The sequence below is a fragment of the Gouania willdenowi genome, chromosome 5 (genome assembly GCF_900634775.1).
Source record: "Gouania willdenowi chromosome 5, fGouWil2.1, whole genome shotgun sequence".
NCBI classification, from domain to species: domain Eukaryota; kingdom Metazoa; phylum Chordata; class Actinopteri; order Blenniiformes; family Gobiesocidae; genus Gouania; species Gouania willdenowi.
In genome coordinates, this window is record NC_041048.1 from 6,733,031 (window position 1) to 6,756,104 (window position 23,074).

The 23,074-nt window shown below is 37.0% G+C and overlaps 1 protein-coding gene across 3 annotated transcripts; it reads right to left on the reverse strand.

The window, feature by feature from the left end:
• Positions 1 to 1,023: 1,023 nt before the first annotated feature.
• On the reverse strand, positions 1,024 to 22,454 carry alpl (alkaline phosphatase, biomineralization associated). Of its 3 annotated transcripts, none has more exons than XM_028447436.1 (12): positions 22,293 to 22,454; positions 12,988 to 13,138; positions 12,059 to 12,178; positions 9,883 to 9,998; positions 8,941 to 9,115; positions 7,881 to 8,056; positions 6,649 to 6,789; positions 6,452 to 6,521; positions 6,225 to 6,359; positions 5,049 to 5,240; positions 3,751 to 3,870; positions 1,024 to 1,444 (listed from the first exon to the last, which is right to left on the reverse strand). In XM_028447436.1, the coding sequence occupies exons 2-12, from the start codon at positions 13,052 to 13,054 to the stop codon at positions 1,179 to 1,181; spliced, it is 1,578 nt and encodes a 525-aa protein (XP_028303237.1). In that variant the 5' UTR covers positions 13,055 to 13,138; positions 22,293 to 22,454; the 3' UTR covers positions 1,024 to 1,178. The 3 variants fall into 3 exon arrangements, with proteins under 3 accessions (XP_028303237.1, XP_028303239.1, XP_028303240.1); XM_028447438.1 differs by lacking the exon at positions 22,293 to 22,454 and adding an exon at positions 19,662 to 19,817; XM_028447439.1 differs by lacking the exon at positions 22,293 to 22,454 and adding an exon at positions 19,304 to 19,445.
• Positions 22,455 to 23,074: the final 620 nt, after the last annotated feature.

Below are 23,074 nucleotides of genomic sequence, written 5' to 3' on the forward strand. Positions count from 1 at the left end.
TACTAATTGTATCGCAACCTTGACTCTATAAAAGTTGTAGATCAGAGCTTCAGTATTATTCATCATCAGTATGAAGCTGAGTTGGTTGATTTCATTACGGCTCATGTTTCTCAAGCTGGTAACATTTCCTTCACTGTGACATTTGATTCTGTAAGATAGCTTCACACAAGGTCTATATTTCCACTTGCTTGTCGTTACCAGTATGCTCACTAAGTTTAATGGATACATACAGTATGGTTTGATTTATTTATTTTTCCTCACACCTTCTAGTGCACTCATATCATGTATAATATCTGTAAATGTACGTAATATATTTACTAATGCCAAATAAAATGTGACAGACAACTATATTACTCATGAAATATTTATTAACAAAATATTAAAAAAAAAAAAAAAAAAAAAATAGGCATAGAGTTTGCCTCTGTATATTATGAAATGAGTGCATACAAAGTAGTTAATTAAAAAATATTATTTTTGCGTAGTTGTATATTGCAATAAATGTATGGTTGTCACAAAATCCCACGGCACACCGTTTGGGTTTCTTCAAAAAAAAATTTATTCCTACACATTTTTTTCAACAAATTTGATTTCAACACAGTCCTTTTTGCCACGTGTACAGAATTAATGCATTTATCACTATAACTAAAACATCTTTTTTTATGTTTTAATGGGTAATCAGTGCGCGAAAAGAATAGTTTTACAAAAAGATGTGAGGTCACTTTGATTTAAAAAAAAAAAAAAAAAAGCATTTATCAGTCATGTCTTATACCATCTCTGTTTTTCTTTTTGTTATTAAGCTTTTAAACTTTTTTAATATTTCTTTTAAACACTGAAGTAACTGGATAGCTTTAAGGCTATTGATCACATGATACAACTATAAAACAGCTCATTGATAAAGCCTATTAAACAGATGTTTAAATCACTTTAGATTACAGTGCAACATGAGTGATTAGAATGTGATGTTTAATCAGTGTAGTAAAAAAAAAAAAAAAAAAAAAAACTTTTATTTAAGCATGAATCTATCAAGAAATCATCAAAAGAAAATAATGGCTCACACAGATGTCAATTGGTCCTGAACCAAAATGAGAAATAATTAGCAACAAAATAAAATTCTAATACATAAACCAGGCCAAAACAAGGTTAATTTACAGGAAGGAAGGGGCGGGGTTTGGGAAAAGTCAGCACAAAAGCCGTGTGACTGTGAGAATGGCGGCCATGACGGACAGAGCTGGTTTTAAAGCGGCGGCTCCATCACGTGACAAACAATGGTCTCTGTTCTGTCCGATGCAGGCGGCGTACGCCATGACGTGAGGGATGTAGTTCTGCTCGTGAACGCCGTGAAGCAGATGAGCCAATGGACCTTTAGCAAACACAGCCACGTCCTCCCCTCCATGGGTCTCCATGCTCAGAGGGACGGCCGCCTGGGCCTGGTAGTTATTATCCTCTGGAAGGCAAACACAAAACATTCTGATCTTTCCAGAGGGAATTCAATGAAGTACATGGCTTAGAATGTAGTTCAGTTATATAATAACCTGTTTTGATATATAAAAGAATAACTCTATTTTCATAACTTTTATATGAATGTAAATATGGATCTTTTAAGTTGCAACTGCAACACAAAACTGTTACAAATAAGATAAAATGAGGTTCAACATCCCTAAAATGAATTCATTTTGACAAAAATCTACTTGAGAGCAAACATGGGCAACTGGTGGCCCAGGAGCAACATGTGGCCCTCAGACTAAGTGTGTGCGGCCCCCAAAGGAACTGTACAAAACAACAAAAAAAGTTACACAAAATTATACAAACCAACAACAGAAAACAAACAAAATTACACAAAGCAGCAACAAAAAACACACAAAATTACACAAAGCAGCAACAAAAAAAATAAATTCCGCAAAGCAACAACAAAACAACTACAAAAATACTGAAAAATACTAAAACTGCAATTTAAAGCAAAAATTACTACAAATCTGACTAATCAGAGCATTAAAGCAGAAAAGAACAATGGGTTTTGTGTATTCTTGTTATCTTGTTTTCTTATTTTTGTGTGTTTTTAGGTCATTATTCTAAATGCTGACGTTAATGTTGATAATGTTTCCCTCAGATCAGACGGTTACATTTTTGTGGCTCCCACTGTGATAAGAACTGTCCATCTCTGCTTTATAGACTAGTGGGTCTAAAATGACAGAATGTCGTATAAGATATACAGTATGTAAAACACACGTGTTTACACATGCAATAATACAGTGACACACATAAAAAGTCACTCAAGTGTGTATTTGCACAAGAACACACAAATATACACACACATCTTCAATATTCAATAGTGCATAATGGTCTATAAAGACTATTATCGACTACAGAGATGGACATAACACGCTTACTCATCGGTTTATTGACAACACTTCATCACAGCTGACACAGAACGCGTTAGTGTCTAAAGCTAACAGGAATTGGAGATAATCTAACCTGATTCAAAGCAAAAACTCTTAGAACGTGAACATTTTGTTGTTGACTTGTGGATTCTGACAGTCCGACAGAGATGGGTATATACGTAAAGGGAGGCCTATACATACGCTATATTTTTTCAACCTTTAACAGTATGAATGTAGTGTGTGAATGAGTGTTGGTGGTGGTCGGAGGGGCAGATGGCACACTTTGGCAGCCTCGCTTCCGCCAGTCTGCCCCAGGACAGCTGTGGCTACACTAGTCCTTTACCACCATTAAGTATGGAGCGTGTCAAGGCAAATTTGCGGTTGACCTCATTTGGAGACATGTTTTATTGCTCTGGTTGAATGATGGAGTCCAGTCGAAGCGTGATGATTTTATAAAAAAAAAGGATTTATTATAAACTAAATGAAAAAGAGTACAAAAGAAGAAGTGTCCCATCCTGTTGGGAGGAAAGGCGGCCAGAAACGACACATGATGGTCAAAAAGCTCCGGCCAGAGGAAAAAAGCAAGACTGACAAAAAAGTTCTTCACACACACATTTCTACACAGTTTAACTGTTCTACCCCCACCTCGAGAGAAAAGAAGGAGAAGGCAGGGAGGAGGTCGGAGATGGCGTCACCCGGTATCTGTCCTTGATAGTGTGTGTGCGTGTATATCTGCATGTGAGTTTGAGTTTGGCCTTCACTGTGGATACAATACAATCTAACATGACTCAGCTGTTCAAAAGTGTAAAGAGTAATGCATTACAAATTGTACATATGAACGCACATTTGACTATATGATGATGAATATAATAATTGCCATAACAAGTCAAAGAATAATCCCTTCATTCTGTAAAGCGACTTTGAGTGTCCAAAAAAGCGCTATATAAAATTGATGCATTATTATTATTATTATTATTGTTACTATTATTATTATTTTTTTTTTTTTGTTCAATTGCACCTTTGTCTTTTTTCAGTAACTTTTTTTTTTCTTTATCATTTTAAAGAGGCACATTTTAGAATAGAAAAGTTAGAGGTTTTAACTCAAATGAAAAAGTGAAAGATGTCAAACCAGTTGTTTCAAAAAAGTAAAAAAGGTCATAAGTGCTGATGCAACAAAACACAAGATAGTTCGGACATCGTCGAAAGTGATGACACAATGCTGATACATGTTTTGATGCTTGACAATCGTTTGTAAACTGGATAAGTGCTCGATAAACTTAAGACCCCAAATGATTTAGCATTAGCACATAAATCAAGGTACGTGTCTATAGAGAAACTAAAGATTGTTTTGTATGCATTAACAGAGGCTTACGGTAGTCAATTGTTGATACATTCTCTCTTGCGCCAGTGACAAGTTTGTATCCAGGTCCATTTCCATATAGAATCGAGGTGAAGGGTTTCTGATCGACATCGCTCACCATCGGGGCCAGACCTGCAAGCACGAACAAATCGAGGCATAAAAATCCCAATAAATGCTAATGCTAATGCTAATTTAATGTTAGCATTAGGATTAGCATTAACATAAACCGAAGATAAAGTTATACTAATGTTAGCCTAATGCTAATTGCATAATTCTAGGCTAGTTGTAGGCTAATGCTTTTCTATAATGGTGCGTTTCAGCTATGCATCCTCCTCACTTGCATTTTCTTCAGGTAATGCAAATATTGTAGTTACCTATTGTTGCAGTGTGGAATGTCAGAAAAGGCTTGATCAAATGATATTACTCAAACAGAAAACAATAATCAGCAACAGTAGGTATGAGAAAAACTGGCCAATTTATTTTGTTAACCAATGGGTTTCATACATTTTAACCTAAAAGAGTAACTAAACCCCAAATCCACGTTTTTTCTGCTGAATACATATGTATTTGGGTTGTAAGTAGTGCTGTTGATTGATTCTAGTCCAACTTTTAACATTTTAGTGAAGTATTTTAATTTTGTGTTTTTAGATTTAAAATGTCAGAGTTACCGGCCTGTGTCATCAACTTTTACTGTTGGCCCCGCCCCTCCTATAAAAGCTGAGAAGCTCTCAGTGAGCACTGATTGACAGTTTTAATGAAGAACTGTTCTCTTCAGCTGTGAAGTTTTTGACTCTGTGCTCCTATAAAGAGCAGATGTTGCACTAAGCAGTGGTTTTATCAGGCTATGTGTATTTACAGACACATCTTGTGTCTATTCCCATCTGTCTCTGTGTGTGCACGGACAGTCTTGTCGTGTGTGTGTGTGTGTGGTTCCATCCTCTACTGGGCCATGAACAGAGGCTGGAACGCCTGCAATGGTGTGGCTGCAGCTTCACGTGGGGATTGTGTGTGTGATTGTAGTATTTGATCACAGGTTACAGGTGAGTGGGCGTGTCTTATTAACGGCCATAATCAAGGCAGTTTTTGAATTTCCCTCCCCAAGTCAGCAGAAAGCTGACCTGGGGAGTTTAAAGAGTTTAGTTACTCTTTAAACATTCAAATATTCTACAATTGAATAAAATAAAATAAACAAAGACATTAGAAGAACATAAAAAATAACCTCAATAAATCGAATAAAAACAATGTACATTATATCGGACATTTTAGATGTAGGCCAGGTAACTCTTTGCTATGTCTTGGTCTTTGCTCACCAAATATAGTGTTTCCTCTGGCAGTGTAACCACCAAAGCTGAACACATGGGAGTGGTCCGCTGTGACTATAGTCAGCGTGTCGTGGATGCTGGTCATGAGGCCAGCGCGGCCGATGGCTCGGTCCATCTCCACAGCTTCATGTAGAGCCTGCTTGGCTTTGCCCTCATGGTGTCCGTGGTCTATTCGTCCTCCTGGACATCAGGTGAACAACATTTTAAGTTTTTTGTTACACTCAAACCCAACCAGAGGTAGACGTACCTCGAGCTGTACATTATTAACACGTGATAATGTGTTGTTGTAATAGTCATCCTGCTCTGCTCTTAAACGAAAAAGAAAACAATATGTCTGTGTTTTGGATCATGTAGAACAGATTGTACTTTAAAATTGGGTTTGAATAGAACAGAAATTAATTGCACATAGAAAATATGAGAAAAAAATATCAGTCTATTGGCATTCTACATAGTACAAAAAGTACATTAAATAGAGACTTAAATTGTGCTCAGAAAGCTGGGGTATTATATGTAAATAATATGTATATGCATTAATCAAATTACAAAACAGAGCCTTCAGAATAATACATAAAGTGGAATTCCGGGCACTTTTTAAAAAGTCGAGAACAATAAAACGTATGGATATAGTCAGGTTAAAAGTGTTTGAGATTTTATTCCGAGAAAGAATTTAAAAGCCTTCCTTTGGGTATTATTTAACTTTTTAAACTAAGAGAAGGAAAATATAATTTGAGAGGGGTTTATGTTTCTGAAAAAAGGAAATTTAGATCAAATTTGTGTCTGTTTACGGTGTTAAAGTTTGGAATGAGCTCAAGGATCACTTTAAGTTAATGAGTTCACTGTCTATGTTCAAAAATTCTTTAAAAACAAAATATTTTATTCCTATTGAATCACAAGTTGATACGCTGATGAATAACGCTGTTATTGAGTTGTTTTTATTATGTTTTTTATGATACTGTTTGTGGATGGGCTACGATAATAGTTACTGCTTCAGCCCATTCTATTTTTGGTTGTTATTCTTTGTATCATATGTTTTTGAAGACAGCCATGAACAAATATCTATCTATCTTACACATTGCTTTTAGGACATGACAACATTTAGATAATTCAAATTTCCTGGTCAAGTGCTAGAAAAAAAGAGATGTAATATTAGGAGAGAAAACACACCCTCCACCAGTAAATAAAATCCACTGGGGTTCTTCCTGAGGATCTTAATGGCCACGTCCACCATCTCCGTCAGAGAGGGATCAGTGTCTGTGTTTCTTTCCAAGTCATACGTCAGGTCTGAAGGCTCAAACAGACCTAAAATAGCAGCAGTTACAGACAAAAGGTGATATAAAAGGTTTTAATTCTCTCAGTTTTTCATTTATTGTCATTTTGACACTGAGACTCACCCAGTAAATAATCCACATTGTTGGGGTTCAGGGATAAGAGCTGCTTCTTGTTCCAAACATAATAGCCTTTCTACAAAAAAACAACAAATGACACAGCTATGCAGCACATTGTGACCAAAGCTGACAGTCTGAGTTTCAAAGCAAGTGAAATAAAGCACAAAAGCATGAAACTACAGGAGAAAAGGGGGAAATCTCACTTTATCTTTCATCTTGTCCTTCCACTCTTGCACCAGGTTTCGCTCGTCTTTCCGAGTGCCGCTGTGCTTCAACACATCAGGGTACTCCACATCAGACTGATTTTTGGGGAACATGAATTTCCTTCCTCCACCCATGATCACCTGAAATGATATATGATAATAACAGCTTTGACACACATACAGACCATCCAACAGCAACGTGCATCCAGCGCGACCTTCAACAGGAACAGCACACTAATCTAAACCTGCTTCTATCAGACATCAGAAACCAGTGACCTCATTTTGTCCAGCTCCCAAAGTAAATGCACACATAGACTCCAAAAACATACAAAACAACAACACGAGAGAAGAATATACAAAACAACTACAAAAATGCACAAAACAAATACATTTATGTTAAGGTTTTGTTAATTCAGACATGGTTTTTCAGGAAATTGTATCTCCTGACATGTTTTGACTGTCAACTGCCAGTCTTCCTCTGAGGTGGACTGGCAGTTGACAGTCGAATAAACGAAACCTTAACATGTATTTCAAAAAAGAAGACAAAATGAACTTACTGTAATTAAAACAAATACATATTAAAATGATTCCAAGGGCCTGTACTACAAAGCTGGATTTCCTCTTATCGCACCACCTTCCAGGATTTATTTTGTGTGCGCTATACTACGACGCTAGTTAACTTTATCATTATTTTAAAGAATTATTCCTCAATTTTGACTTAAGTTGCACTACAAAGTTTCTCCATTATTTTGGTTGGTCTAACGCTGTAATCTTCACCCCTTTTATAGGAGTGTGCATGTAGCCAGGCTGAAATCAGCTTTCTTAAGTGAACGTGTGTACAGTATATCCTGCTTCGTAGTACAGCAGCTATGTAACGGAAAATGTTTGGTGAAACCCGCTAACAGTGACTCATAACAAGAATAAGTCATTCAATTTGTAGCATAAAGGAACATTTGTTTTGTAGTTGGATGAAAATATGTAAGACATGATTGAGGTATATGTAACGTGTAACTCTTGCATGCTCAGGGAGAACATGCAAACGATGCACTTTTTTTGATTCATTTTTTATTTATTTGACAGGGACCGTGTACAGGAGCATTGATGAGGATATGAAAAGATGCTTTGTACCAGACTTTAGCTCTTGGAGCTAATTTTCATCTGCAGGAGTAAAAACACTGAGAAACCCATCAGCAAATATGGAAAGAACTGATTGTTGCAGAGCAGTTACTCACGTCAATGTCAGGAATGTTTTCAAAGAGTTGTCTGGCAATGTCCTTGCAACCAGCTTGCAGGGCCTCTGGTGGCATCTCGTTGTCCGAATACCAGTCTCGGTCCACACTGTGGGCATACGCAGCGCTGGGAGTTGCATGGTTGACACGGGTGGTGGTCACTATTCCTACAGACTTTCCTGTTGTAAGCATACAAAGTACACTTTAAAGAGTAACTAAACCCCAAACCCCCACACTTGTTCTGCTGAATACATTTGGGTATTAAGTATAGTGCATTTGATTGATCCTCGTCCAACTTTTAACATTTTAGTAAAAATATTTTAATTTAGCGTTTTTAGCTATAAAATATTAAATATACTGGCCTCTAAGGGTTGAACACCGGCTATTACAATTGAATTTTGCTATTGGCTGAGACAGTGCGTGTCACCAACTTTCACTGTTGGCCCCGCCCCTCCTATAAATGCTTTGGGGAGGGAGGAGCGTTTAAAATAAAAAAAAAACAAGATTTTTTTATTATGACATTCTTTCTTTATTTCATGAACATAAATACTTGAAAAAAAATACATATATAAAATTGACCTGTTAAATTTTTGTAACCCGTGAGTTGTCCTGAAAACATGACTTGTCGCATAAATGAGGAAAATGACATCAATAGTAACTCACTGATCTGATTACCGGTTTGGAAATAGTAACGCGTTACATTACTCATTGCTGATAAAAGTGGTCACATTAATTTAACATGTTACTAAGTATCTAAGTTAATGACATGTATGCCTATAAGGCTGCACTAAACTCTCCTGTTGGATTAAATGTATCCTTTTAACGTGTTAAAAAAAGAAGTAATTCTACAAATACAAAATCTGCATAGGATTAAAACTTTAATAGCTAACACAAGGAAGCAATGTACAAAACAGCTTCTCTGCCTATTTTGGACCACTTGCCTAATATTGAGTAAGCGAAAACAGCAGAAAAATCCTAACATGACATCACAAGGTGTCACTTTGAAAATTCTGATAAAAATCAACACAAATCAGTAAAAAAATTAAAAAAAATAAGATCCCACCTGAATCTTTGGCCCATCTGAGGATGGATGTGACCTCGTTGCCTTTGGTGGTGTTACACTGGGAACGAACAGCCGCAGCACTGACCCCCACCGTTCCCTCGTTGGCTTTGACCCCGCACAGGTAGGCTGTTGCCGTGCCAGCACTGTCTGGTACCTGTGCGTTAGTGTTGTATGTCTGTGGACACATTACCATAAGATCAGGGTATTGCTAGAGATTTAATTTTCAAGGATAAGGATGCAGGTCATTGGTGAAGAAAAAACAGATTACCAAGTAATGCTGTGTGATATGGCGATATATATGTATAGTGCAATATAAAAATGTCTACCGTACGATATAACCCTCTATTGTTCATATCGCAAATTTAATGTGAGTGGTCTTGGTCCACTTGGTCTCACAAATGGAAGTGTTCATGTATCTATTAATATATTTTTCAAAAAAACCTCTACTGTCATATACAATCTTTGTTGCAGCTTGTGAGTAAAATTCACTACAGGTACGGTTTAAAACGATAGCAGTGGCCAATAGTGATGGTTTTTGTGCTCCCTGGTGGCATTTCCACATACAAATTTACAAATCACAACACATATATGTAGCAAAAGTCACAAATATTCTTTCATTGAGAAGATTCTTAAAGGAATTTACCATTTATTTTTAGGATATTCTTCTTTAGTTTATTTTATATATAATCGACAGCAATTTTCCATTTCATGTAATTTTAAGGAAGAAATACTACATCGGGATATACATTTACTAGCAATTCGTTGAAAGCACACAAGTTTCTTCCACTGTAATATACTGTATATATATATATATCTATATATAAACGTGGCCCATGAAGTAGTCAAGCCTGGAAAGACTTGTTTTACAGACACAGGCCTTATCCGGAAGCTAATAATGGCCACATAGGAATCAATACTCATACAGTAACAGACGTGTGAGACCTTGGCCAAAGACACAAAGGGGAACTTGTCCATCTCCAGCCGCGTCTCTTCTCCACTCTGTCCATTCAGCTGACCCTTCAGAATACGAGCAGCCGTCACCGTGGGAACACCCATTCCTACACAGCAGGAGATATTTATCATGTGTTGAATAGAGAGATGCCACATATCCACTGTGAAAGCATTCACTGTTTTATCACGTGGACTTTGATGGAGGCAAGATCAGCACTTTTGAGCTAATTATTTTTTTAGATACACATTACCTCAAAGTAAGGAGGAGAAAAGGTTAAACTGAGACCGAGTCTCATTTGGGTTACGTGACAGAAGGGAAGAATAGGATTATTCAACGTTGATCAAACATGCATCTGCAATGAAACGATATGCTTTTAAAACACGCATACCATAAGAAATTAGGATGGCGCCATGGACGGATCAGTAATGAACATTATTCTAGTGGCAGAACAGGCAAACATAATCATTTTAAATTATTCAACATGTGGCCAAAATTACCTTATCGTCTGAAAACCTTCCTTATTTCTGCCATGTAATCATTGCAAAGTCACTTAAGAGGCAAGCATGCCCAAAAACAATGAATTTGATGGTGCAAAAGGTGTCCTTTACAGCATGTTTTTCCACATAGACATAAAGTTAGAGACAATAATTACTCACATATGACAGCCAATGACCTATTCCTTATTAGCTTCTGGGCTTTTACATTTGAATCAGGTATTTTGTTTGAAAATGATGCGGAACTTTGCTTTTATGTGATCTGGAGTGAGTAAAAACTGAGACAATGTTCAATGATTGTGACGATGCACAACTGGACACATTTTCTTACTTGCTTTTAAGAAAACTTTTCACTTTGATTCTCCACCTCTTGACTAGTCTGATGCTGCTATTTTTTTCTTTACCACAGTGCCAGATTTACTTCCAAACCAAAGCTTTTGTGTATTAGCCGTGGGTTTCCACCCGTCCAAAGATATAAGACAGAATGGTTGGCCACATGTCAAACTGCACTAATAAGTTTTATACAATGTTCAATCAACAAAGGAGTTATTATTATTAAATCAGGAGAACCACATTAAGATTATTAATCAAAGATAGATAGATTAGCAGCACACAAACCAACTTGGTTTCAAAGACAATAATTAAATAAGACATGAAACAAAGTCCCAAGTACATAAAGAATGAGAAAAAGAGGTGGTTTTTATTTATTCAGACAACTGTTTCTGAGGAAATCCACTTTGATCTCCTGACAGACAACTGCCAGTCTTCGTCAGAGGCGTCTGCTGATTGCTTTGATGTTTCCTTTGAAGGTTTCCTTGACTTCTAGGTAGTAATTCCAGTTGTCCAGATAAATGAAACCTTAACGTACTCTTCAAAAAGAGGACAAAAATAATCTTGCTGGTGTGCATTGTTTTAGCGTGTTTTTATTCATGTTCCACTTCCATTTTGATCAAAATGTCAAACATGTTATGTAGACACTACTCATTTAAATCATTATTATTTGCTGATACTCATCGTCTTAATGACCCGGCTAGTCTCCTTCAGTATGTTGGTTCAACGTCATTGTCCGGCTGACAAGGATCACTTTATAATTTGAAAGGCATTTTGATTCGAGTTCGACATGCTTGTAATCAAACAAAGAACTTCATAAACAAGCATCAATGATGGAAGCTTTGCCTGTTTTTTTCAGGACCTGAGGCTCAAACATCCAGAGTTCACTGTGCAGCTGCATCTCATTACTTCACCCAAACCGAGTCACTGTTCGGGAAACAATTTTTCAGTAAGATAGTTCTCACCACTTGGCTCCGAACAGTCTTTTTTTGTTAATCAAAGATGTCGTTGGTCATTATGTTACTGTGTTAACTGAGTGTGTGTGAGCGCTGTGTTGTTTGTGTGGAGCAATGTCCTGTCGAGAGAGCGGAGGCACAGCGCAGGATAAAAGCTTTTTGTGCTACTAATAAGTGACCCAGCATAAACAGAAGCCCAATGTCCTGACAACGGCACAGTGTTGGAAAACATCTCATTCATCTACTACACACACACATTTCCTGTAGTTCCACTAAAGCTAATACTAAACATGAATGCAATGTTTCCATTCTTCTTTTACCATTACTTTTTTTTAAATATTTGATAACATTTCAATAATTTTAGCGATAGAGATACTCTTACTTACCATCTCCAAGGAAGAGGATGAGATTCTTGGCTTTGTTAGTATTGAGGGTTTGTAACGTCAAAGCATTTTTCAGGGTCTGCTGTGCCCACCTGTTCCAAAACATGGGGTCCTTCTCTTGCTCTGAGTATTAAAATAAACATTCAGGTCAGTACATTATTCATTTTTGTCAGGAAAACATTTTGTGACATAATATTTAATAACTATTTTTGGATTTTGCAATTTACTAAATATCTGACTGACTTAACAACAACAACATAAATATTAAAAAAGACTAAAAAAATGCAAAAATCGACAACAAACATTCAGAAACCTACAGGAAAAACCTACACAAAATAACTTCAAAACAACAGAGTCTCATGTGCCACTGGCTGGCATTGTGGTGTAAATCTCTGTAAAATATGTTTGAACAAGCCCTGATTCTTGAAATGTTTGTTTGTATAAAACTGAAAAATCTTTAAATAAAGTTTCAAAAAAAAAAACAACAGAGTCAAATTCCTTTTTTCCCTTGTGTATTAATACTCAGATTGGTCATTATTCCAAATGCTGCCGTGAATGGTAATAATGTGGCCCTCGGATCAGATACAATCACGTTTCATATTTGTGGCCCCCACTGTGATAAAAGTGGCCCATCTCATGTCTAGTAGATCAAACTTGGATGGTTTTCCAAACAAATACTCACAATAAGAACAACTTAACCATGTTTAATTTAATTTTAAAATTGATTTGTTCCCCTATTTATATTGTAATAAAGGGACACTGGATAACTTTAGGACTACCTTCACTTTCAACACTGTCTGATAGCTATGACATGCACATGTGCTAATAACCTTGAATATCTAGTGTTGATGATGTATTTCCAATGATGATGTTGGTGTTGTTGTTTTTTGGTTAGCCTTTGCAGAAACTCTATAATAATAACAAGGTCATACCAGGGAATCCTGAGCTTCCCACAATCAGAAAGGAGCAGAAAACAATGATCAGCGTCGTCCTCTTCATGTTGTCGTCTGTAGTTGAAGCGTCACTCTAAACAGCCATGATGTGTCACGTTATAAAGCCCAGGAAGCCAGTCCACCGCTACAGCTAAAAGAGAATAACAACACACACACACATACAGATGTTTTATTTTCAGTGCTTTTTGGATCATTTGGGGAAAACAACATTCATCTTCACCTAGGGCTGGGTGATATATCTCAATATTTTTTCTCAAAATGGGGATATACGATATAAATCTTGATCATTTTATTTCAAATAAAGTTTTACCAGAAAGAAAATTCAGGGTTAAATTTGCTGATGCAAAAATGTCACACAGGCTAAAATAACATCACAGTGCTTTAAGAATGGTTAACAAAAACATGGGCAACTAGCTGCCCCAAAGTAAATGCACAAGATGACAGCAAAAAATATAGAAAATTACTACAAAAACACAAATCAACAAATAAATACATCAAAGAACAACACAAAAACTTAATAGGACAACAAAATACACAAAAGTTGAAAAATGCACAATGGGAAAACAAAAATATGTAAAAAAAAAAACAACAACAAAGAAAACAAAACGGATAAATACGCAAAAGGACACAAAAAGAGAAAAAATACACAATGGGACAACAATAATCCAAGAATAACATACTGTACAAACCAAAAAAAATACACTAAACGACTCAAAAAGACATTAAAAATTACTGAAAAATACACAAAAGAACAACAAAAAACATAGGACAATAAAATACACAAAAGGAGTAAAAATACACAATGGGACTGGAACATTTATTAGCAAACAGCTGCACAATATGTGCCACTTTAGTCTTTTTCTCCTCTATGGGACAGCACGTGTGAGTGACTTTTTTAATGTGGATGTTTAGGGGAAGGTCTGTGTTCGGACGCATTCAGTGATCATCTCACTGTGCATTTCATGATGTTCTGAGAAATAACAAAAGCAGCGACTCCAAAAAAATGTTTTAATACAAAATAAGCTTATTGCTGAGATTTTATTGATGCCTTCGATACTTTGTCTAATTTATGACTGGAAGTGCAAACTTGGGCACATTAATGTTTTCCCGCCTAAAACCTGTGGCCCACTTGTGATCCAACTGGACCGTATTTGGCCCTTGAACTAAAAGTTTGACACCCCTGATGTAAGTGATGGAAAAATAAAGAAAAGAATGTAAGGTATGCAATCTCTTGGAATCTTTTCAATAGGAAATGTGAAATTGAAACATTTTGTGTATAATGTACATAAAGTAATATATAGGTCGTAACTTTGTATAATCAAATGTGAAAAGTTAACAAGCTTGATTTTATTATTCGTATATCGATATGATTTTACCAGAACTCAGTGATATGACTGATTACAACTGACAACTAATGAAAATCCTAAATTGAGTATCTCAGAAAATTTGAATATTACTTAAGAATGATACAAAAGATTTCTAGAAATGTTGGCCAACTGAAAAGTAAGAACATGAACAGTATGAGCATGTACAGCACTCAATACTTAGTTGGGGCTCCTTTTGCCTGAATTACTGCAGCAATGCAGCATCATGGAGTCGATCAGTCTGTGACACTGCTCAGGTGTTATGAGAGCCCAGGTTGCTCTAATAGTGGCCTTCAGCTCTTCTGCATTGTTGGGTTTGGTGTCTCGCATCTTCCTCTTCACAATACCTCATAGATTTTCTATGGGGTTATGGTCAGGCGAGTTTGCTGGCCAATCAAGAACAGGGATACCGTGGTCCTTAAACCAGGTACTGGTAGCTTTGGCACTGTGTGCAGGTGAAGTCCTGTTGGAAAATGAAATCTGCATCTCCATAAAGTTGGTCAGCAGTGCTGTAAAACTTCCTGGTAGACGGCTGCGTTGACCTTGGACCTAAGGAAACACAGTGGACCAACACCAGTACATGACACAGCACCGCAAACCATCACTGACTGTGGAAGCTTTACACTCAACCTCAAGCAACGTGGATTCTGTTCCTCTCCTCTCTTCCACCAGACTCAGGGACCTTGATTTCCAAAGGACATGCAAAATGTGCTTTCATCAGAGAACATAACTTTGGACCACTCAGCAGCAGTCCAGTCCTTTTTGTCTTTAGCCCAGGTGAGACGCTTCTGACGCTGTCTCTTGTTCAGGAGTGGTTTGACACAAGGAATGCGAAAGCTGAAACCCATGTCTTGCATACGTCTGTGCGTGGTGGTACTCCAGCTGCAGTCCACTCTTTGTGAATCTCCGCCACATTTTTGAATGGGTTTTGTTTCACAATCCTCTCCAGGGCGTGGTTATCCCTATTGCTTGTACACTTTTTTCTACCACATCTTTTCCTTCCCTTTGCCTCTTTATTAATGTGCTTGGACACAGAGCTCTGTGAACAGCCAGTCTCTTTAGCGATGACCTTTTGGGTCTTGCCCTCCTTCTGCAAGATGTCAATGGTCGTCTTTTGGACAACTGTGGGGTCAGCAGTCTTCCCCATAATTGAGTAGCCTACAGAATTCGACTGAGAGACCATCTAAAAGGCCTTTGCAGGTGTTTTGAGTTAATTAGGCGTCTTCAATACTGAACCTCTTCAAAATATTCTAATTTTCTGAGATACTCAATTTGGGGTTTTCATTAGTTGTCAGTTCTAATCAACATTAAAATAAATAAACACTTGAAATATGTCAGTCTGTGTGAAATAAATGTATACATTATACAAGTTTCACTTTTTGAATGGAATTACTGAAATAAATCAACTTTTTCATGATATTCTAATTATATGACAAGCACCTGTGTATACTTCAAACATTTAACCTCAAGGCGATTTCTCCACTCACTTATCGAGAGAAACAAATGAAGCTTTGTAAAATTCATTTCGAGGCCTTGCTGAGAATGTAAGTAGTCACCAAAAGGTCTTGTTCCAGTAAGACTTTCATCTATAATCATCCACACCCTCCTCTTTTCTTTCCTGCGCTTCTAGTCAAGGTCACTTTAATAGGATTCAGCTCCACAACACTGAGAGGTTTAAGAGCCATAGTAAAGCTGATTAACAACAAATGACTGACTGGACACATTAAGCTCAAAGTGGAAAAAAGAAAAACATTGATACCATTATCTTCTATGCATTTTTGTATTTGTAGGCATGACTGGATCACATCAAATCCATCCATCATGTACTAACAAAGTCTAGTTTTTGTCATGCTATAATGAATAATTTTAATGTTGTTTATTTTTTTCTTTATTGTTTCACAATATTCAATATAAATACGTGTGATGTGAAGTTGGTAAACACGGCGACTGTATGGTACCGTTTACATTCGGCGTCATATTCTATATGTTCATAAAAAGTATGCTATTCTCGAGCCGAGTTCCAGTAAAAAAACTGTCACACAATTAAAAGTCTGTGTGAGGTGTTGTGTGTAAAAAACGGTCACAATAATAAAGCAGCTTTCTTTTCACTGAGAGGATTGGGTATGTCCACTCATGGATGCTTAATCTGATAGGAAGTGTTCAGACATGTCTGACTAGCAGTGACGTGCCATGACCACTAGGGTTGGGTAGGCACGTTGCAAATCGAGACCACCAATGGCAATTTCAGATGTTTCTGCTGGCAAGTGTTATTTCAATTCAAATCAATTTTATTTGTGTAAAGCAATTTCCAACAAAGTCATCTCAATGCGCTTATCAAAATATAAAATTCATAATAAGAAAGAAAAAGATCCACATGAACAAGCATTTAGCCATCTAACAAAATCAACATTGTAAAACACCATTAAAGAAACATAAACAATTATTTAATATAGCCTCCATACTCTCCCAACAAGATATATCTCATGACACAGCAGCACATCCATTGTTTGTGTTGGAAACACAGAAACACGGAGAAAATGACAACAACTCGGAACAGCCTCAATGAGGAACATCCACAAAGCCAATCCTTCCTTTTGTTCCATTCACTGTGGAAAGTATGAAACATGTTCTGACCTTACCTTTACTGAAGGTCTGGTAACTCAGGTGTTGGTCTCCCATCTTTTAAAAGCTGTCGTTCCCGCCCACTCGCTAGAGAACGTAGCAGCAGCGGTCACGTGGCATCAATTCACTAATGCACTGTGAACTGACGTATAGCATTTAGCATAGCGCGGTTACGTCTTAAGGCAGCTCTCTACGCTGCCTTTGGACGTAAATGGTTGGCATCTTGGGGACCTGACTGCGCATGCGCAAACACGTAAAAACATGCAATGGGAACAGAGGCAGAGGAGCAACGTGCCTTTGGGAGGGGGCGTGGCCTCCCTCTGCCTTACAGCGGAGTGAGACTGTGCAGTTGTAGAAAATGCAGCTGTTCAACAATCATATCTGATGGAATAAAAAATTGATGTTTTTTAAAATGTCTTTTTAACAATTTCCAGAATCGTGATACTGCTAGGACTAAACTAAATCAGTAAATCTGAGCTGTCATTTAATTTCTTTCTCTCTACAAAGTAAAAATAAACAGCTTCTCTGTTGGCTGTCATCTTTCTGAATTTCACAGCCTGTTTCCTTAACCACAAGGTAAGAAATCCAACATCATTTTTATAATTATAGACCTCAATAGCAGTTAAGATCCTTACTTTCTCACCATGTCTTTTGTTTTTTTTTTAATCATCTCTCATGTCTTACTCTTCCTGTTTCTACCCTCTTTGTCCATTGTCATCCTTTCAGCTTCTGTGTAGTGCACCAGCCCTTTTACTCCTTCGTCTTTTCATGTGAGATGCAGTTCTCCACTCCAGACCACAAGGTACACCACAGAACCCCCAAGCACACAGGGTCCTACTTTACCGCCAATGCAGGAACATCTTGAAAATATACCTTTAGAAGTACTACAATTTTACACTGGAAGAGTTCTGTTGTGCATTCCTGACTAACAAAGCTGTACTTCTGTTAAATGCAATTTGGGTCCACTATCCACTAGGTCTTATTGGTGCGGAAAGGACCCAGTTTTAAAACCGAACTGGGCCACCTTGTGGCAGTATCGGATGCAGATCCGCAATCCAGAGCCATTCTGTTACTGGGCCGTTGTGCGTTTGGATGAAGGCCCAAATATTTTTGGCGGGTCTTTGTCGGATGGTACAGTAGGTGTGATCCAGATACGGTACAGTTTCTCTTTGCTGTCTGGGCTGTGCTTTCATACACTACAAACTGCTAAGCTAAGTCTGAGCCAACAAACAGAAAACTCTCATTTAAACCAGGCAGTGTTATGATACCCTTTATGTATCATAACACTTGTCAGGCCTATGGACAATTAAGCTACAATTAACTTGCCAACTCACCTATTGTAAACTGTTGTCCAATGTTCAAAAGAAACAGTCCAGGCTGAACTTCTACAATGTCCGATCATATGAATTTAGGTTGGTTTTTTTAAGGTACCGACCGAATTCCTTCGGTACTACCTGATACAGATTCACAGAAAATCAAACGGTACCATGTTTCGGGACCTAAATGCAGCCTTATGACTGTGGGAGTGGAAGAGTTGAAGAATTTCCATGCAGTACCTAAACATAGCATTTGTTTGTTTTTTTAATGCATGAAAACACCAGAAATGTGACTTTGGCAGTGTTTTCCGGGAATAGAGAGGTATGGTGAGTATTGAGTAGCTAGCATAGCATAGATTGTTCGTTGGAGATTTTATAATATAGACTGGATATGTCTTAACTGCTCCAGGAGCCCTGCCCGTGATCAAAGCATTTTTTTTATTTCCCCTCTAGAGGCAGGTCAGGAGAAGGCAGAGTTTTACTCTTCAAATATGTTACTCTTCAATATTTCAGGTTTGTTCAGGAAACATGGTGTGGGTACAACTTAAAAAAAGATCATTCTGGCACCAATAAATTAGATGATAAATGAAAGGGAAAGATGATACAGTTTGGAATTAAAGCTTCTAATCTACGGCTAATAATCGGAACACTTGGTAACCCTTTACTTGAACTCATTATCTGTCATTAGCATGAATAAGGTGTCATGAAGGCTGTCATTCAGTGTCATTCACTAAATTATGACACCTTTGGAGCTATGTTGGCATTTTTGGGTTAGGTGGAGGGATCTGGTAGGGTTAGAGGTTAGGGGAATGAAGGGTTAGGGTAACAAACAACACCTTATTCATGCTAATGACAGGTGTCATGTCATTATAATGACTGCGTAATGTCAGTCTTATGTATAAAACTTCAAGTTAAGTGTTACCAAACACTTATGCAGGACCGCTTTGCTACCAACGATAACACAAAGCCGAGAGCTGGCAGAATTCCACTTACAAAACACATCTCGGCTTGAAACCAGCTAATGTTCAAAGAACTCTGCGTAGATTTTCAGCCAAGTTAAAATTCCTTCCTTCCACAGTTCCTTCTGTAGCATTCCCAATGAGCGCAGCCAGCATCAAAACTTGCCAGGGCCGCCCAGAGGCAGAGAGTTAGCCAGTCTGCATGTAAAGAAGCAAAGTAGAAGCACGACAGCCACCAGTAGGGTGCCGGATAGCACGGTGGTCAGTATGACATGAAATCCCACTTCAGTCATGGCTTCACCACTGGTACAAAGCTGGGGTCAGATGGGCTGAAGGTTTGTCCACAACCATCCTCAGCTTTTCCTCATCCACTCACTCACACTCATACTCACTCAGGTAGCACCTCTAAAGCTGGGATTAGGCCTGTGGTGTGTTCAGGAGATGTGTGACAGATAATCATGGCTTAAATCTGAAATATTCTATGATGAGGCATGAACGTTAAGCCTGTTTCAAAAAACAAGCTGACTATTTTTAACATATTCTAAAGTGACTGATGGAATCCATTGATCAGTTACGAAATGTGGCTAAGTCACTAGGGTTACATGATTAATAGACAACCTGGACAGCTCACCATTCAAACACTGATTTACAGGTTCAGGTTATTCAAACACCCAGAGAACCAGCTGAGACTATTGATCTGTATAATTTTGTGTAGCCTGCAAAGTAAACGCACAATTACTCCAAAGGAAACCAAAATTACAAAAAGCACATACAAAAATATACTGAAAATACACTTATTTCGAAAACATAGAAGTCGACTACAATGATACACAAAACTCTCTCAAAATGGCGATGTACGATATAAATCGCAATATTTTTTAACTAAATAAAGTCTTACCAGAAATATAGTTCTGGGTTAAATTTGCTGATGCTGCGAAATCAAGTATTTTTGTACAAAATAAGCTATAAAACGAAAAATATATTGTTATATGCGATATTGAAATTTTATATATCGCCAAAATAGAAATCTCAATATATCTTGAATCTTGCTATGTTGCCCAGGCGTAAAACAACAACCAAAATACACAGAATGATAGAATACTACGCAAAACAGCAACAAACATACACAAAATTGCATTTTACCCTACACTGTACATCAATAATATAATTATTCCCAACAGATACCTCAGTGTCTACTTCCTTGCAGATGATTACATTTTATATGCCCCAGGTTCCTCCCCATCTTAAGCCCTGACTCGTCTACATACTGTTTTCAATTCTCTATAATTATCCCTCTACAAATCTTAGATTAATCTTGAATGAAGGAAAAAACAAATACATGGTCTCTCCTACCAACAACAAAAATGAGTAATACACCAAAATTCCGGCCAAAAATGACCTAAAAGAGCATTTTCGGCTGAAACATTTCCTTACAGTAAAAAGCCGACCAAAGCAGGATGTTGTCATAACGCGCGCTTGTCAGAAACGGACCAACTTGCGTAACGTGTGTTTTATGTTTCTGTGTCATGCCGACCACGTTTACACGGGAGCTTTAATTCAGAATAAAAGTTAATTCTTCTTTAAACTGGCCTTGTAAACACTTAAATCCTGATGCAAATTTAATTTTCGTTCTGCACATGCGTGACTTACCGCGATAACGCGCTGGTGACGACATAATCCAGAATTATCCGCTCGGGCTAAATATCAGCGTTAATAATGCCGTGTTAGCTGTTAGCTTTAAGCACAGCCGCCGGCTAATAACTCCCGTCCGTCCGGTCTAACCTGCGGTCAAACTAAAATGAAAGTAAATGTTTTGAAATCACCAAATAACTCCAAAATAATGCATGCACACACTCAACCTGTGTGCAAACAGTGAAAAAAGTTTCAGGTTGAACAGACATCACGTCGGGGAGAAATTTGCTACACACACAAGCACATACACAGAACTTCTTTGATTTATAGATAGATGCTGCATTAAATTAGTATTATTTCATGATAAACTAAGGCTTCGTCTTTCCACTTTTACAACTTAAACAACAGACCAAACTCAAAGCTCTGCCAGGCTTTAATTTCCCTGCATGCCATGTGTTTGACACCCCAGGGCTTTTCTTGTTTTACACAGGTTTCAAGTTGTAAACTAGTCCCAACCAGAGAATCTAATCCAGACATGGACAACTGGTGGCCTGCTAGCAAAATGAAGCAGTTGGTGTGTGTGTTCCCCCCCCCCAAAAAAAAAAACATGACAGAAAATGCACAAAAATTAAAGAAGTATACACAGAATGGACAGATGTATACACAAAATGACAGAATAATTTACAAAATTGACAGAAATATACATAAAAACGAGAGAAATACACAAAAACAAAAAAAACAAACAAACCCCCAGAAAAATACACAAAATAACTCTTCAAAGACACTAATGGAAAAAAAAACAAAAGAAGAATAAAATAAAAATTAAAAATAAAAAAACAATTGTCATTATTCTGAATGCTTACATTAATATTGATAATGTGGCACCACAGATTTTTTTATACCTTATTGTAAATAAAAGTTGCCTATTTTCTGATCAAATACAAACTCTTCGATGTGAAATTTTAAGGGTTTTTATTTATTAATTCATTTTAAACATGAATAGGGGTACATTGAACGTTTAGTTTGATTTTTAATTAAACACTTTCAGAGTTTTTAGAGAGTATTTTGTTCAATATTGTTATTTTTAGGTGAAATTCCCACTTTTATAGTAGATTATTATTATTGCTGTTGTTGTTTTATTATTATTATTACTACTACTACTATTACTATGTAATTCATAATGTACACTGCAAAACCCGACTGTCTCCATCCCTTTTAAACGGATTAAACTGTTGGTTTTTGAACAGCATTGATCAATGAACGGTTTTTCAATCACAACAAACAATCCACACAGATGCAAAGAAAAGATGTTACAAAACTGTAAAAACCTGCACATCCCAGAAATCGTGGTTAAACCAGCAAAAAGTTAACTCTAGGGGTTTTATACTCACTGCATGTAGTTTTCAGGAGCGGAGATTTACATCCACGTATGTTTGCAATCCGATCACATTCAAAGCTTTCCTGTGTGTGACCGCGCTGATGCGTTCACGGACCCTTTTAAAAAACGAGGCCACGCTTGTTCTACTCGGGCTCCTAGTGTTGAGAATAGCGGTTTAAATCCCACGGAGGGGGGAAGAAAAAAATAACACCCCTAGAATAAACGGTAGCAGACACAATTAGTGACTGACGACTCAAAAGCGCCACCTGCTGGAAAAACTGTAACGCTTCAAGAAAGGCTGACAAATTGGTTTCAAACTCAGTTACAAGTTATTTTTCATTTTATCTTATTATATTTATTTATTTATTTTTATTTTTTCATACCTGCGAAAACGTGCTTGGTGATTTTTACATATTTGTTGTAAAACAAAAAACAAACAAAAAGTTAAATTATCAGTTTTTGTATCCATCCTTCCTGTTTTAACTTCATCGTTCATATTTATACTCATGCAGTGTTCACTGTGACAAGTGCTAAATACATACATACATACATACTTTTATTTTAAATTCTAAATCAACTTCTAATTTATTTAATTTGTCATCGAGAGATGCTATAGACAGAAATTTACTTACAACAATTTTCAATTTTTTTGGATGTTTGCGAATACTTACAAATTCACAAGAAAATATACTTTTTAAATACATTTACACTTTTTTTTTTTTTTGTCAAAACTTTGTAGTCGTTGTTTGGTTTAAATAAAAAGTATGTTTTATATTTTGTTCGGTTTTTTTTTTT

What these genes read in the sequence shown, in the direction of transcription:
- alpl (XM_028447436.1), bottom strand. Translation starts at nt 13,054, where the DNA reads ATGAAGAGGACGACGCTGATCATTGTTTTCTGCTCCTTTCTGATTGTG. An exon ending in AGGACAAGATGAAAGATAAA is followed by an intron (nt 6,522 to 6,648) that starts GTGAGATTTCCC and finishes GTTTTTTTGTAG; the next exon opens with AAAGGCTATTATGTTTGGAA. An exon ending in TGTATCAACAATTGACTACC is followed by an intron (nt 1,445 to 3,750) that starts GTAAGCCTCTGT and finishes TTTGCCTTCCAG; the next exon opens with AGGATAATAACTACCAGGCC.